General features: G+C 41.8%; 1 protein-coding gene across 3 annotated transcripts in view; it reads right to left on the bottom strand.

The window, feature by feature from the left end:
- The window catches only part of MBTPS2 (membrane bound transcription factor peptidase, site 2), a 59,398-nt gene that overhangs the window by 21,133 nt on the left and 21,176 nt on the right, over positions 1–17,089 (bottom strand). For all 3 annotated transcript variants that reach the window (XM_081947983.1, XM_081947985.1, XM_081947984.1), the window contains exons 5-8: positions 14,817–14,944; positions 11,980–12,098; positions 7,054–7,234; positions 501–595 (exon numbers count right to left, since the gene is read on the bottom strand). In XM_081947983.1, coding sequence (XP_081804109.1) covers positions 501–595; positions 7,054–7,234; positions 11,980–12,098; positions 14,817–14,944 — 523 coding nt within the window. The remainder of the gene's footprint in view (positions 1–500; positions 596–7,053; positions 7,235–11,979; positions 12,099–14,816; positions 14,945–17,089) is intronic.

Here is a 17,089-nt window from a genome sequence, read left to right as displayed (position 1 = left end):
GGCCTTGAAATGGGGATGATGACTAGTGGAGTAAAATCCACAGGGATATCTTTTTATCTAGCTTGGCAAAGAAATATGTACAAGAAAACAACCAAGCTCAGCACACAACTAGAACCTTCAATCATGAAGAATATATGTTCTCTATGATAATATTAGAAGCAAAAAGGGCATTTTAAAAAAATTAACACACCATTTCAGCACAATAACGTGGTTATTTGCATTAAGACTAAACAGTTTAGTATTGCTCTAGATCCACTATCAAATCTTATTTACTGCGACATCATTTTATTTCTGCCAAACCTAACATTTGAGAAAAGTTAGCTAAAGCAATCAAGTGTGACACAGTATTTTTAAACAAAAAAAATATGCACATCCCTATTTCATACATTCATTTTATTATTTTTAATTTCTGATACAATAATTCTGACATAAGACAAGTTGGTATGCTATTGAATTCAGAAAAAAATGTACTTTTCTCATCTACTTAAATAAAAACGTACCATGTGGCTGTTCATATTATTACTGTATGAAAAACAGACATCTGTAAGGCTATTGTTGTTACAACATTCAACAGTGCCATCAAGTCTTTTAAAACCTAAGGACAAAGGCAAAGACAAATTATTATATTTTCAGATATCATAGATACACTGGTCCATAATGTACTAAGAACTCAACCATCACCACTTCCTGCAAGGTTTTGTTTCTATGTATGTAGGGGGTGGGGATTGTGTGTGCATATACAGCCACAGTCCCAGTGACAGTCAGAAATAGCTAAAATTATCCATCAGTATCCATTTTCAGTGACTATTTCTCATTCATCTTTATAAAAATACTTTGAAAACAATAATGTGTAGAGCAATATTAACATCTAATGTGGGGGTGGACTACTGAGAAAGTTGCAGGAGACTCATTTATAAGAGTGCACTGACACTCTAGAGCTGCTTTCAAGTCTCTATGACAAGTAATAGATGTGTTCTGACATTTATGTTGTCCTCATATGTCCTGACAGTGCTGTGAGGAAAGCCAAGCCAAGCCAAGCCAAACTCTCCAAATTCATCAGCTTAGATTCTGCTCCAGAGCAAACACTGCAAAACTGTTATAGGGCTTCCTCTGGAGTTACAGGCAGAGTTGCTGTCCCTTGGTGAAAATTACTTCAACCCACCGTTCGTTTGGGATACTCTATGGACCAATAACCAATTGGTGCCCTGGCTTATTCTTTCCTGGAACAAACAGCCCAAAAAAATCACAATATTATTTTGCATTAGCAGGCTCTATATCAGGGGTGTCAAACTTGATTTCATTGAGGGCCATGTTGTGTTTGACTTTGGAAGGCTGGTGGGGGATGTGGCTGGTGGGACGAGGTGCCGGGGTGGGTGTGGCCATGGTGGGTATGGCCATGGTGGGCATGGTCACAGGACTCATGTTGGGGGAGCAGCTGTGATTGCCAAGTGCTAAGGCAGGACTTCCCAAAGACCCTCCCTCCCTCTCCTTATACAGGTAATCCTCGACTTAATGTAGTTGTAATAGAGCCTGGCAATTACATTCGTAAGCCAAGGATTCGTTTGATTGAATCACGTTAAATGAATATGGTCACACCCTGCTTTCCCCAATACATGTGTTAATCAAATGCGCAGGTCATTAAATGCACATGAGGTATCTCAGAGTGGGGAAGAGCATGTGGGGCCTAGTCCTGGAGCAGGCCTCCCCCAATCCACTGAGATACCTCATAGTCCCTTGGTGTCCCCACAATTGCTTCCCCCACAATCCTGCCCTGCAGGGTCTCCACAGACTGGGCCTGCTTTGCTAATATTCAGTATTCCACTTACTCCTCCCCACTCCATTTCTCATGGATTACTTACTTTTTGAAGATCTCAAGAGCTCCAGAAGAGGCTGACCTACTGGCATAGAAGCCAAAGTGTTTTATTCAAATGAAGCTGTAATAACGTGAAATCTAAGGAAAGCATTTTCACCAACTTCTGATAAAACACTTCGGCTTGGGGCCATGTGGCGACCAGGCCTCTGGTAGTAGAAAAGGCCTGGGGAGGGCCACAGTAGCCTCCCACTTCAGGACAGTTTTAGGGATTGAGACTTTAGCAGCAGCCAATCAACGAGGAGTTTGCTTCCTTTGTCTCATTGGGCTGAACTGCAAGCCTCTTGTTGATTGGCTGGCACACCCCAATCTCTGAAGCTGCTCATTCAAACTAGCCAGTCAGCAGCAAGCAGGAGGCTGTTCGCTGTCAGCCAGACTTGGTGTCAGGGTTCCAAGTAACACTCCCAACAGAATCAAAACTGTGAGGCAGGCATCTTCTTCAAGGAATAGATTTATTAAAGATACCATATTGGAACATATGGGGAAAACCCAAATCTGAAAGCCCTGAGCTTTTTCCATCCAAAGTAAAATCAAAGTTCCTTCCCCTCAGTCCACATGTGCATTTTGTGGCTTAATCCAGTTAGTGTCCCAACTCCAGTTGACTTCTGTTCACGCCTCCCCAGGTGCTGGCGAGATGTTCTTGATTCCCAGGGGAAAGAATGTTATTAAAATTGCAACCCCCAACTATTTCCACTTCCTCCCTTCTGTTCCGACAGCTTGCGCAGCCACCACTGCGGCAGCCTGAAGACTCCCATTTAAAGATGGCTCCAGGGCTGACACTGGGCCCAAACTAAGCCTAAGGCCCTCAGAGAAGCCAGTCTTTTATTTAGATAGGGAAAGCTGTTTTCCTTACATCTCATTTTCTTACAGCTTCACAGGCTTCTGAATAAAAGACTTTGGCTTCTCTGACACATGGGTCCGCATCTTCTGGAGCTCTTCGAAAAGTTAACTAGAGTAAAGTCATGGGAAATGGGATAGGGAGCAATAAGTGAAATCTGGGATGCTAGCAAACCAGGCACAGTCTGTGGAGAGAGCCAAACAACGTCTTGAAGGGTTGGATCCAGCCCACAAAGGCTCCATTTTGGCCTGTAACAGGCAGGGGGGGGGCCTCTGGAGGCTGAACAGAGTCTCAGAGGGCCGCATGCAACCCATACAGGCTCCATTTTAGCCAGCAACGGGCCAGAGGAGGCCTCTGGAGACCACTGGCAGAGTGCTGCAGGAGGCCATCCAGGCTGAAAATGGGGCACAGGGAGGCTGTGTGCAGCCCCCTGCCCCCGTGCCCTGTTTTCACTAGCAGACACACTGTGGGTCAGTTCTTTGCTATTTCCAGGCCGGCTCCATGAGCCAGATCTATTCTCCCTGCAGGTCACATCCAGCCCGCAAGCCTTGAGTTTGACATCCTTGCTCTAGGTGTTAAGATAACAGAGGGAGATTCATCTATCCCACTTGCCAAGGAGACACTGTGCTGCAGCAGGTAAACTAAATCCATAAAACTTGACAATTGAGGGGAGGAGCCGAAGTTGCGACGAGACAACGTGTGATCTCAATGCTCTGAAATCGCAGTTGATACTTTTGCCGCTGGGTGGTCCAAACGGACCTAAACCGTCCCGCAGACGGTGAACAGGAAGAATACGTCTTGCTGATCTCAGGGACATCACAAAGTCCCTGATTGATCCAAGAGAAGTTCTTCAAGCTGGTGACAAAAAATCCAGCCATTTGGTTGATGAAGTCGGGGCGGCTCCAAAATGGAAGGATATGGAAAAAGAAAGTGTTTCCAGCTGGTGAGGAATTTTTACTGTTTTAAAAGTGACTGCCTATAAAAAACATAAAATTAATTTAAATTGGAGAACAGAAGAAATAAGCAGCGGAATTAAATTTGGAATGGTTTTGGACAGTGGGTTATCTTACTTTTAAATGCTATCTTCACAGATGAAATTTATGCAAGCCTTTTAAAATGAATGGATTAAGTTTCTTCTTCTTTTTTTTTCTTTTACTATTCTTTGTAACCTACGGACTAAAATTCTCCTCTTTCATTACTGTGGGTGTTTTTCTAACTCATTTAAGAATTGGACTTTTTTAAAACTTGAAATACAAAAAAAGATACAAAAAGAAACAAAAAAATGCAACATTGCAACAATAACGCTGCTACTTGGAGGCTGGAGGTTTGTGTATTGGAAACAAAACACTTTTACTTTTCTTACTGATTATCCTGGCTTGGCCTTCCAAGGTCTCACTGCTTGTTTATAGAGAGTGATAAGAAGAAAAGCATACAGATGTCCCTTTGAAGTATATCTTTAACCAGAGAAAACTGAAAATAAAACTTTATTGTGAATCTATGCTTAATCTTGTTAAAACCTTCCAAGCTAGAGCAGCAGTGTTTGTTAGCTGGAGATAATGGCATAATTTCAACAGCAGAAAGAAACTTTAAGTCTGCAAAAGATATTCTTAGAAATACAGAAATTATCAAACACATTTGAGAGGATAGAGAAGACGTTGGAAGACTTAGAGCATCTAACAGTAAAATATGATGAAGAAGTTGGAGATGTTTATCAAGTGGAAAAAGTGGCGGTTAAAATCCTAAAAATCGAAGAGGAAAATGAATATAAAGAAATTAAAATTGCTGATATTTATGGTGATTGGTTTGTCTCTGAAAATGGAAGGAGTGGAATACTGAAAAAGCAATTAAATGGAGGGGAAATCTACCCCAGATGGGAAGATACAGAAGAAGAAAAAACAAAATAATTTATGGATTTAAAGAGAGAAATTTTATTAGCAATATCATTGATAACACTACGGACAATCAAAGATAAGCTGATTAAGGAAACAGAAGAAGGGCATTGAAATTACATGAGAGATTTTATAAGCAAAGAGTTGCTAAGAGGAGTCCATACAAAGTTGATTAAGGAGATGATTAGAGGATTGATACCACAAATGGCAGAAGATATGAGACTGTTTTGCTACTGGAAAGATACAGGTTGATAGATGGAAGAGTATAATTTAAAACTAGTGAAATTTAGTGACAATAGCTATAGTTAAATAAATAATTGATAATGATAATAATGTATACAATGTGTAGTGTTATGATAAGTAATAATTGGATATGAATATTGAATGGTACTCATGAAAGGAAGATTAGAAATCCTCTTGAATTATATATAAAGGTTAATTTAAAAAGAATTAAGTTAGATTCAGTTAAGTCTTGATTATTAGGGGGGGAAATGATATGATACAGGATATAGTCAAATAAAGGAGGGATAATGATAACAACATATGTATGTATGTATGTATGTATGTTACAACCCCTGGTATGCCCAAATATGGGAGGGAGCTCACTACTCCCCCTTTCTATCCTTCGGCTTATTACAGAGGACCATTCAGGCAGAAAACCATATTTTTATTTTTAATGTTGCCTTATTATTTGTTACCTATTTCCCTGGCCTAGCTGATAAGGAAGAGAGCCTGTGGCTTAGTGGCAATTACATCGGCCTAATATGCAATACAGCCCTGGTTCGATTCCCAGTAAGGGTATGGCTAGCTGATGAGACCTAAATAGGTTGAAATAGATCTATACTAGTCTCCCTTCATTTATCAGCACAAATACAACAGAAATATAAAAATGCAACATTAAAAATAAAAATATGGTTTTCTGCCTGGATGGTCCTCTGTAATGAACCGAAGGACAGAAAGGGGTAGTAGTGAGCTCCCTCCCATATTTGGACATACCAGGGGTTGCAACACAAATACATACCTATTTCCCTGGCCTAGCTGATAAGGAAGAGAGACTGTGGCTTAGTGGCAATTACATCGGCCTAATATGCAATACAGCCCTGGTTAGATTCCCAGTAAGGGTATGGCTAGCTGATGAGACCTAAATAGTTTGAAATAGATCTATACTAGTCTCCTTTTATTTATTTATCAGCACAAATACAACACACACACACACACACACACACACACATATTTATAATGGGTACAACATAAGGAAATGGGATGTAAATTGTAAACAGTGATTTGGAAAGAAGGATTAGAAAACTTTGTTATTAAATATTATGGATGTTTATCTAGAATAGGACATATGTCAGTCCTGTAGTTATGTTCCTTTTAGGATCTTTGGCCTGCCACACTTTCTATTATTTCCCTATGCTGTTTCATTAGTGTAGTAGTTGGGAGGGGGGAATAGAAAGGAGTAGATATGTGGAATGTATTGTTGTCATTCTTTCTAGAAGCCAAGGTCATCTTTTGTCTCTGCACCTCGACACCTGACCGGAAGCAGAGGGGTGTAGATGCCAGCGTGGAAGATGAAGATTGGACCATGTGATGGATTATGGGTGTGGGGATAGGATCATGAACTTTCAACTGGGTGGAATCCCAGGAAGCAAATCAGATTTGGGATTCCACAGACGTGCTAACATGCCTGTATGATTAAATTGGAATTTTAAGGATGATTCTGCCTTTGACTCTGATTGATTTCATGCATGGTATTTAGAACGCTGACAACATAAGGATTCAGTGTTATTGGAGGATTTTAGAAATAGTAAATGAAATGCCAGTATGTGGTTATGTATTAAATTTTGATATATTTTATGATGAAGGACGTTTAAACAATTATAGTCAAATGAAAATGGAGGTATGATGATGGTAACATGTATAAATATCTGAGTTAAAATACTTGAGTTAATATGAATTATGTTTATTGACTGTGGAAGAGATGCACGTAAGCCTTTTTGTAATCAACTGATAAACTTTCTACAGTATGTAAAGAAGGATGTGTTGTTTGTTTTGAAAATAAAAAAAACTTTTATTGAAAAAAAACTTGACAATTCAGCAAGTATGAGTAGACATTTCATCCCAGACAAAGCAAATACGTTGAAATTATAATCAACCATATAAGCAATCAATAATAATTTTGAACTGAAATAGTCATCTGATTAGCAGGTAGATAATCTAATAATTGATTTAACATTTTAAATCAAAATATGTAGTTTTTAAAAACAATTGTTATATGATTATACTAGGTCTTGTTTTTGAAGAGCATTCTCTTCCCAAATTAGAATACTCTTTAAAACAGTGAATTAACAATATTTTTTTAAATCTGGCAATCATATAAAGCAGGTGATTCTTCAGTTATATAAAAACAATGTATCATAAAAGTACAATTAGATGCAATCTAGAAACAATTGTACCTCTAGTTGAGAAGCTTAGCTGGTGTAGTATTGATGATTTTACGCAATAGCCGTTTTGTGGCTTCTGATAGATCTTTCCCAGGCAGGCATTCCAGTCTTCCACACTATAAACTGAGCAATCTTGCAGACTAGTGACAAGGTCACCAACAAAAAGACCTCTAGGACCATTAGCAGGAGAATCCTAAAAAAGAAAAAAAAGTTCATAAATCCTGGATTGGACCACCTAGTTTTGTTTTGTTTGCACAGTAGTTTAACCATGAACTGAAGGAATGAGCGACAAAAACTTCCCTTTTAACCAACCAGTGAAGTATAGGGAAAAAAGTGTTTTCTCTTCTGATTACCGTATTTTTCGGAGTATAAGACGTATCGGAGTATAAGACACACCAAGATTTTGAAGAGGTAAATTTTATAAAAAGGTTTTTGCCCACCCCAGCTCCCAAGAGTACTCTGCAAGCATCCCAAACCATCTGCACGCTCCATTTTTTGTGAAAAATGGGGCATGCAGAGAGTTTGGGAGGCCTGCGAAGTACTCCTGGGGAGGGCAAAAATGTGACGTGTGGGGCTTGATCTTCTTAAAGAGTAAGGCTTCTATCTATCTCAAATCCACTTTTCTCTACCCCTCCCACGGCAGGGCAGGACTAAACAGCTCTATCCGCACTTTATTGTTTTTCCCCTTCTCTCAGACTGGCGGTGACGGTGAGCTGCTTGGCCCAAGGAGCGGCAGTCGGCTCGCTTCTTCTCTTCAGCTAGGAGTGAAAGACATGCAGGGGCTGCTGAATGGCTGCTGCTGTGCTTGGCTGGGAACGGCCATTGGATGAGAAGGGGTGGGGCTAGATTCCATTTGGATTAAATGTTCCTCGTGGCAGCGCCTGAGTAGCAAAATGGGAGCATAAAGGAAACGAGGCTGCCTCGTCACACACATACACCCCAAATCCGCCTGGATCTGTCAGCAAAGAGATATGGTAGCTGGGCTCAATAGCAGCAGTAGCAATAAGCACTGCATGACAGATCAGGAGACATTGGGGTGGGGGGGCTGGAGGAAGGGAAGAAAACCAATCTCCTCTGCACAAAGATTTTTCTCAGGACCGTCAATCTCCACTTTCTCTCCGGAAAAAGCTATTGGCATCGTTGGGATTTTGGCTAGTGAAAGAAGCGGGGGATGGAAAGGAAACTTCGGAATGTGGCAGCTGCCAGGCTCCAGAAATATGGTGCTCCTGTATTCTGAAGTTCCCTTTTCATCCTGCGCTTCTTCCATTAGCCAAAATCTCATTGATGGAAATAGCAATTTTCCGGAGAGAAAGTGGAGGTCGAGGGTCCTGAGAAAAGTCTTCGTGCAGAGATTGGTTCTCTTCCCTTGCTCCCCCTCACCCAATCTCTCCGGATCTGTTATGCAGTGCTCATTGCTACTGCTGCTATTGCGCCCAGCTACCATATCTCTTTGCGCATGACAGATCGTGTGTGTGTGTGTCGGATCTGTCATGCAGCAAAGGGATACGGTAGCTGGGCGCAATAACAATAAGCAGATCTGGAGAAATTGGGGAGGTGGAGGTGGAGGAAGGGAAGGGAAGAGGAACAATCTCTCTATGAAGGCTTTTATCAGAATGCTAGATTGGAAAGTTAAAAACTTGGAATGGGATACAATAAAGCTTGATTCAAAGGCTTTGGCTCCAGAGACCGCTGTGCTGCCACCCGAAAATGCTATTACCGCGATCTCTGACGCCTGGAACCACCCGAGAACGGGCAGGTAAAGTGGGCGCTGCAGAGATCGCGATACCAACATTTTGGGTGGCAACTCAATGATCTCAAGCACCAAAGCCTTTGAATCAAGCTTGATTGTACCCCATTCCAGGTTTTTAACTTCCCAATCTAACGTTCTGATAAAAGTCTTCCTAGAGAGATTGTTCCTCTTCCCTTCCTCCCCCCCAATCTCTCCAGACCAAAGCCTTTGAATCAAGCTTAATTGTACCCCTTTTCAAGTTTTTAACTTCCCAATCTAGCGTTCTGAGAAATCTACCATCTGTGAGGCACTTTTCGTTTGCAGGAGTAGGAGGAGGGCAGCTTAAAGCAGCACCTCCTTAAACCAAAGCCTTTGAGTAACTGGGAAAGAAAGGCGTGCTTTTCGGGCGGCAGTTTTCGGCAGGTTCCAAACTCGGCTTTCTTTCCCAGTTACTCAAAGTCTTTGGTATTCTCCTCCCTTGCCCTTCTCCTCCTCCTGCAAGTGAAAGGTGCCTCAGAGATTTGGGGGCAGCTCAGGGGAGACAATGGCCACAATGACTTCACTCCCCAGCAATGTGAGGAGCTGCTGCCACCGCCGCCACCGCCTGAGCCCTCCCGGGAGCTGAGCCGAGTGGGAGCCCTGAAAGCGAATCGTCTCTCCTTTCCTGCCATCACAATCTCTGCAGCTCCCGTTTCACCTGCCCCTTTTCCAGACGACCCAGGTGGCTACATTTGGAGTTTAAGACGCACCCTGATTTTCACCCTCTTTTTTGGAGTAAAAAGGTACGTCTTATACTCCGAAAAATATGGTATTCTGGCCATCCAGATTGATAAACAGTGATTAGCAGTAAGTAAAACAACATGAATAGCCACTTCAAAATCAGTAATATACTCCTGATGCAAACGTGATTTTTCTCAGTATCAAATATTTCCCATTTTAATGCAATGTGTTTATACTTAAGCCTGATTGATTGTATTCATACTTAGATCTGATTATATTTCATTATACCACATAGGATTACCGTATATACTTGAGTATAAGCCGACTCGAGTATAAGCCGAGACCCCCAATTTTACCCCAAAAAACTGGAAAAAGTTATTGACTCGAGTATAAGCCGAGGCTGGGAAATGCAGCAGCTCATGGTAAATTTCAAAAATAAAAATACAGGTAGATAACAATAAAATTGCTTTAATTGTGTGTGTGTGTGTGTCAGTCTCTCTCCGATTCCCTCCCTCACTCCCTCTCTCTGTTCCTCTGTCTGTCTGTCTCATTCACACACACACACACACACACACTGTGGTCACCTTGTTGAGTGTTCCAGGGAAGTTTACAGCCCTCCCTCAGAACGCTTCGGAGGGAAGCTTCTGCAAAGGCGAGTGACAACAAGTCTCCCAGGCTTTAATTTGCCGAGCAGGAGGTCTGAAGGAAAGGCTGCTCACCGGACCCAACGATTCTTCCCATGGCAGAGTTGAAGACAATGGGTCTTTCTTTACCACTTAGAAAAAAACTTTAGCCAAACTTAGCTACCGGGTATAAAAGCGCAAGTTGTATTTTCTGGAATGCTTTTATAAGTGCATGGATGGAATTGGAAATTAGTGTAAAAACACTCCAAGGTATTACCTCTCTTGGTACTCCAAAGTCACGATTCGGGAAACGTTAAAACGGATGCAGAGCGATCCGGTGAAAAGCTGTTCTAACGCCTCTTAAATCCACGAGAATATGAGCCCGAGATTACAATTTCTTTTCCTCCCCCACCCCCCTTTTAATATGCTCTTCGGTCCTGCTTTCTAACTCTTTTCCCGAAGGGAACGAACCATTCTAAGAGCGGGAGGGGTGGTGGCTTGCTTCTTCTGTTGGAGAGCGGAGGTGGGATACCCTAATGGGCGGGACTGATTGTTGCTTCGGTTAAGCTTGGGGGGAAGGAGAAGGAGGGCGCTGGATCCTGTCCGGCTCGGAAGGGAAGACTCCGCTGAAGCAAGTGACGGAAAACGACTTTCTGGAGGGGCTCGGCGAGAGAAGGATGCACGGCAAGCTGGAGGACGAAGAGGTGAGTGTGGATCGACGCTGGGGCCCAGGCAGCTTTTGTCCTGCGCGCGGGAGCCAGCAGAGGATCTGACTGGGTGGGAAGGCAGGGAGAAGAGGCATCGCTTGAGAAAGGATTCCCTGGCTTGAATCCGCGGAGTCCGAGCAAGCAGTGCCGGAGGAAACGTTTAACACTGGTCCCTTGTTTCTTCCCCCTCCCCCTCTATTTACTCTCTAGTATTACTATTTTAAAGCTCAGGCTCTTCGCACTTCTTTCCCCGCTTTGCTTTTATTCTCAGGAGGCAGCCTGTTTTGCCTGAATTGAGATGAATGCCGAGCTGTGCGCACGCGCCTGTTTTCCACGGCGTGGAGCAGCGGCGAGATTCTGCGCAGCGAGCGATGATTCCAGGGGCCATCCGGGAAGATGAGGAATGCGAGGGGGGACCCTGCCCCCCCCCACTGATGGCCCCCGGAATCATCGCTCGCCGCCCAAAATCTCGCCGCTGCTCCATGCCGTGGAAAACAGGCGCGTGCGCACAGCTCGGCAAATTAAAGCCTGGGAGACTTGTTGTCACTCGCCTTTGCAGAAGCTTCCCTCCTTTTTTTTGTTCACTGGAGTATAAGCCGAAGTGGATTTTTCAGCCCAAAAAGTGGGCTGAAAAATTCGGCTTATACTCAAGTATATACGGTAGATTTATTTCATATACTTCACTATTAATACCACACATATCTTAGCAAAGAATAGTAGTAGTAATAAAGTAAATTACTGTAAAACAGAGCTTTAGTTTCTTTACTTTATATCCTATCTTTCCACTTCAAGGCGTATTCAATGTAGAAAAAAACAAAGTTTTAATTAAAGAATATATATGTATATATGTATGTATGTATATATATATATAGTGTGTGTGTGTGAGAAAGAGAGAGAGAGAGAGAGTTATCATATATATATTTGCCCAATTTTAGGCAAACATTACTTCAATTAAATAATGTGGAAAACGAACTCAATTAATACCATGACATAAAAACAGAATTTCACTGAGCATCAGGAATTCTATGGCCATAATTTGCAAATAACAAATCTCCTAGCATATGTCACCAGCACTTTTAGAAAAGAGAAAAAGCACTACTGTATTTGATTGTAAAGATGACAGTTTTCTTCCAAAGAGGTGAATTTATAATGCTTTTACCTGAGAGACTTCAGTAACAAGTGCTCCTGCACCAGTGTAATAAAATGGGTAAAGAATAGCAGGTAGAAAGAAAAGAAATACAAGACCCGCAACACCAAGCACAAAGTTATGCCAGACACCTGCAAAACCAGAAAAACAAAGCATTTAATGTCTATTCATGGAAGAATAGCTAAGCAGAATTTTAAATATGTAGAACTATTTTTTATTTTACTACAATAGCAACTTAATCTAAATCTCATAAATTCTCGCCTATGGTGCCGCCGGGAGAACCAGTTCAGGGGTGTGGCAGGTCTGAGTCACTGCTGGTTCCAGCGATCCAGGACGCAAACCACTACCAAGGATGCAAACCACTACCGGTTCGGCCCAAATGGTCCGAACCGGTAGGAACCCACCACTGTGATGAATGCTCCAAGACAATGGTTAACAGAAGTCTTGATTTAAAAAATTCATAGGATAGTGATAAAAACCATGACTGGGGATCACTCTCACCTTAAGCACAAAGGACAGGCACAGCTATGGCAATAAAATGAATATCCTGAGAAGTTTTCTGAATGAATATGAAATAGAACAATCAGAGTAGCCCATAGCAGTTGGGTACTATTATAGCCAAGAATGTGAACTGGAAAATTCCGTTCACAGCTGGGACTACTCATTTTATATTAGAACACAAATGGAATTTGAAAATAAAATACAGCTAGTGAAAGATTGCTCTTAAGTGAAATAAGTATTGTTATATACAAAATGCTCAGGGTTAGGGTTAGAGTTAAACAGCACATTTACACTGTTATACAAGCTGTTTACTCACTATTTTACATTGTGACCAATTGTCATTTCTTCAGTGTTGTCACATGAAAAGATATACTTAAATATTTACAAAATGTGAGAGGGTATACTCACTTCTGTGATATACTGTATCTCCCACACTCCATATAATCCCCCCTCCCATTTCCCCACACCATTGAATGTGGCAGGCTGGAAAGCCCAATGCAAAAGATGGCTTCCAGGCTTGACATCATGATTCCCACTTCTTGGAATTTCCCAAATCTCTCAGTTGTTATGAAGAATATAGAACAAACTAGCTTGTTTATAATTACACAACTAAGAATATATTTACTTTTTATTAGTGTCTTATTTTTAATGAAAATCTTACAGAGCACTTTAATTGCATCTGTCTTAAACTAAACTGGTGAATAATTTCAATCAGAATACTAATCCTCTTCATTCAGAAGTATTTACAATGGCTAAATGACTGTCTGAAGTGTTTTATTTTCCATTTGAAGTCATCCCAATGTAATTAAAAGTCAACCTCAATTAGCAGATTGAGATTGTGATCTATAATCACAATCTCAAATGCCGAGAAACAATTACATAAACACTATTTGTGTGTGTGTGTGTGTGTGTGTGTGTATTTGTAGATTTTCACGGGTGTAGGTATGCTGGTCTTGTTGTATTCGGGTCTTTTCCCATGTAAGATTGAGATTGTCTTGGCAACATTTCAGCGAGGTCTCACTCGCCATCTTCAGGCTGGGTTTTGGGCTTAAAGCGTGGTCGGAGCTGCCGTCTTTCTATAAATCTTGATGTGTGTGTGTGTGTGTGTGTGTGTGTGTGTGTGTGTGTGTGTGTGTGTGTGTGTAGTGCTGGCTTTGTTTCAGTAGGTGGAATGATTGGTCGTGTGGTTGTATCATGATTGGTAGATTGGTGCTGGCTGTGTGTCCGTTGTTGTTTCGTGTTGTAACGGCCTGGGTAGTGGGTGGGGCTCGTTTGTTGACTAGGACTGGTTTCCAGATGTCTGGTAGGCAGGAGGTATCGTCACGTTTATTCATGTTGTGGGGGTGTTTCTCTATTTTGATAGCTTCCATAATTATTCTCTTGTTGAAGTGTTCAGTTTTGAAGAATAACCTGGTTCCTTCAAAATTAATTTCATGTTCTGTAGCTTTAAAGTGCTGGAAAAGGGAGGAAGTTTTTTCTTTTTTTCTTACTGCGGAACACATCGCAGAACACAAGAACGCAGTAAGAAAAAAAGAAAAAACTTCCTCCCTTTTCCAGCACTTTAAAGCTACAGGACATAGAAGCACAGGAGGGAAAACATAGCCCAATCCAAGACGTGCGTATCCAAGCAATCCGGGGATCTCTTTCTTAATAGCTCAACAGAAAATTGGAAGGAAATTAGGGACACTTGGGCTCCTTCCATTTTCTTACTTTGAACAATATATATAGAGATTCATATTACAACAGCAAAATATGCTATATATAAATCCTGCAATCTGTAAGAGGAATCAATCAAAGGTTGAATATGAAGAGCACAAAACAGCTGTCATGGTAATCAAATGCATGATATATATTTGGGGTTTAATCAGAAATAAATTAAAATTCTATTTTAATTTCATGAGAAATTGACACCTTGGAACAAGTGAGTAATATATCATTAAAAGAAATTACCAAGAGAAACTAATTTATCCAAAATATCTGAATAACAGTAATATACATAGCCCAAACATTTGTTATGTTTCTGTTTGGCCTCAGCAGCCTGAAAACTTCAATAGCTTTGAACATGTTGGAGAATGTTTTTACAGAGGCTAGACCATTCAATGTTTTCAACAAATTTTAAAAGTTACAAAAATAAATTTGAATATACAAAAAACGGAAAATGAAGAATTGGAATATTCCATATTGCAAAATCACCTCTCAAGTTCTAAGAAATTTTAAGTATGTTTAATATGATGCAAAAGCCTGATTAGCCCTATAGAATTTGCAGGATATGCTCAGTATGACTAGCAATACCCATGCTTTCAGATATAATATAAAATATACTGCACTAGTAATCCCAATTAACTTACCTGCACAAAATATTCTTAGCTGCTGAATGGGAGATATTAGTTGTAAGTGAGTAGTGAATAGGTCAACAAATGCTCCAGGATAGACAATAAATATAAAGATTCCAAAGCCATTAAAGCGAACTTGCTCTCTAAAAAGAAATAGATTTTTTTTAAAAGATTGAATAAAATATTTTTAACCAAACAGATCAACATGCTTCACTGTATCTGGATTGGAATTTTATTTTCTATGTCTACTACTATAGTTATACAGATGAATTGCCATTAACCTAAGAAGAATGTACCGGTATTTCAGAATAAAAAATTATAATAAACATATTCTGAATAGCAGTTAATGTAATTTAATTCTAAGTATTCAGTGTGCTTTACTTCAATTATCTGACTATAATAGGGGTACAGTATATAACCAACTATGGTTTGTTTAAGGATCAAAAGTGCTAGGAAAGGTTTTCTTGACAAGGCATCCGCCAACAAGTTCTTCCCTGCAGGGATGTGCTTCAGTTTGAATTTGAACCTTCGGAAGTATTGTGCCCAGAAAATTTGCTTTGGGGACAGTCTTCAAGGGCTTTTGAGAGCTTTGAGGCTTTTATGGTTAGTCCAGACTTCGAACGGCACATTTTCCCCTTCCAGGAAATGTCTCCAAGTGAGTAGGGCTCACCTGACTACATACGCTTCTTTCTCCCAAATGGCCCACCTCCTTTCAGTAGTGGTGAGTTTTTTGGAGTTGTAAGCAATGTTCCCTTTAAGGTGCGCGGCTGCGCGGCTGCGCACGGGGCAAGAAAACACCGCACAGTTTTCAACTGCCGCGCAGTGATTTCTATTGCCACAGGCTCCGGAAGCTGGGGCAGTCCTTTGCAGGCAGCTAGCTGCCTGCAAAGGACTTCCCCGGACTTGCTTTGATGAGCACGGGGCGACTGAGGGTAGTTGTGAAGCCCCAAAGCGCCCGCCGCCACTGGAATAACTGCTGCCACCTCCTCCTCCTCTAACAGCACTGCCGGATTTGCCGCCCGGCGCTGTGGCTGAGGTGAAGCCGCCAAAGCTCCAGTCGGCATCTCCGCGCGTGGCAGCGGCGCCTCCCCTCCGCTCGGAGCACCTGAGCTCAGCACCGCGTTACCCCTGCCCCCTCCTCCTCCGCCGTGCTTTTGAGGAGCCATGAGGCTGCAGGAGCCAGTAGGAAGGCGGGGGGGGAGCAGGGGAAAAAAATCCTCATGGCTCCTCAAAAGCACAGCGGCAGAGGAGGAGGGGGCAGGGGTAACGTGGCGCTGAGCTCAGGTGCAAATGTGGTGGTGCTGTTGGAGGAGGAGGAGGAGGAGGAGGCAGCTGTTATTGTGGTGGCTCGTCGGCATCTTCAGCGGCAGCCCTGCCCCCTGTGAAAAAAATCGAAGATGGAGCAGATCCACGCAGATGACGTCGCTGCAACATGACTGGAGGAGGAATTCTGGGAGAATTCCACAAGTCTTAAAGCTGTCAGGTTTGAAGACCTCTGTGTTTTTTTCTAAAAGGTTAGGGGTGCAAGGGTCTTGTAACTTGACAGCTTTAAGACTTGCACACTTCAAATGCCAGAGTTTCTGAGCCAACATGACTGGAGGAGGAATTCTGGGAGTTGAAGTCCACAAGTCTTAAAGCTGTCAGGTTTGAAGACCCCTGGGGGTTTTTTCCCTAAAGGGTTAGGGGTGCAAGGATCTTGTAACTTGACAGCTTTTAAGACTTGCGTGCTTCAAATGCCAGAGTTTCTGAGCCAACATTTTGGTTTCTAAGCAGGAGCGTTGTTAAGTGATACTGATATTATATAACACTTTTAATTAAGCAGGTACCTTGAAGAAACATAACTTTGAGTTTCAAATAATACTGCTTTCGTTGTTGTCTTAGGTGACATCTGTGAAAAAAATTCAGGTGCTCAGGCATGAAAATGTGCCGCTCAAACACTATACTTTTCTGCTCACATTGAAAAACAATTAGAGGGAACATTGGTTGTAAGCACACGCCAAGAGCTGCCCTTCTTTATTCTTTTGCAGTTGCACTGCCACTACTGCTACATCACTGGCATCCATCTGGATTATGAATTGCTGTTCTGGGTAGGGATGTTGCAGTATGGGCTCTTGGGAAAAGAGCAGTTTAATTTTTCGAATGCTTTTTGACAGTCCGTTGTCCACTTTAGGGATTGGTTTGCTTTTGGCTTTGCTGGGGAAGGGCCCATTTTTAATAGCTCAGTCAATGGGAGGGCAATCTCCGCAAAAGCCAGAATGAATTGCCTGTAGAAATTGGCAAATCCAAGA

This window comes from Natrix helvetica, assembly GCF_964273705.1.
Source record: "Natrix helvetica genome assembly, chromosome: 3".
NCBI classification, from domain to species: Eukaryota; Metazoa; Chordata; class Lepidosauria; order Squamata; family Natricidae; genus Natrix; species Natrix helvetica.
The sequence above is the reverse complement of the archived record's forward strand: the minus strand, read 5'-3'. Positions and strand labels throughout refer to the sequence as shown.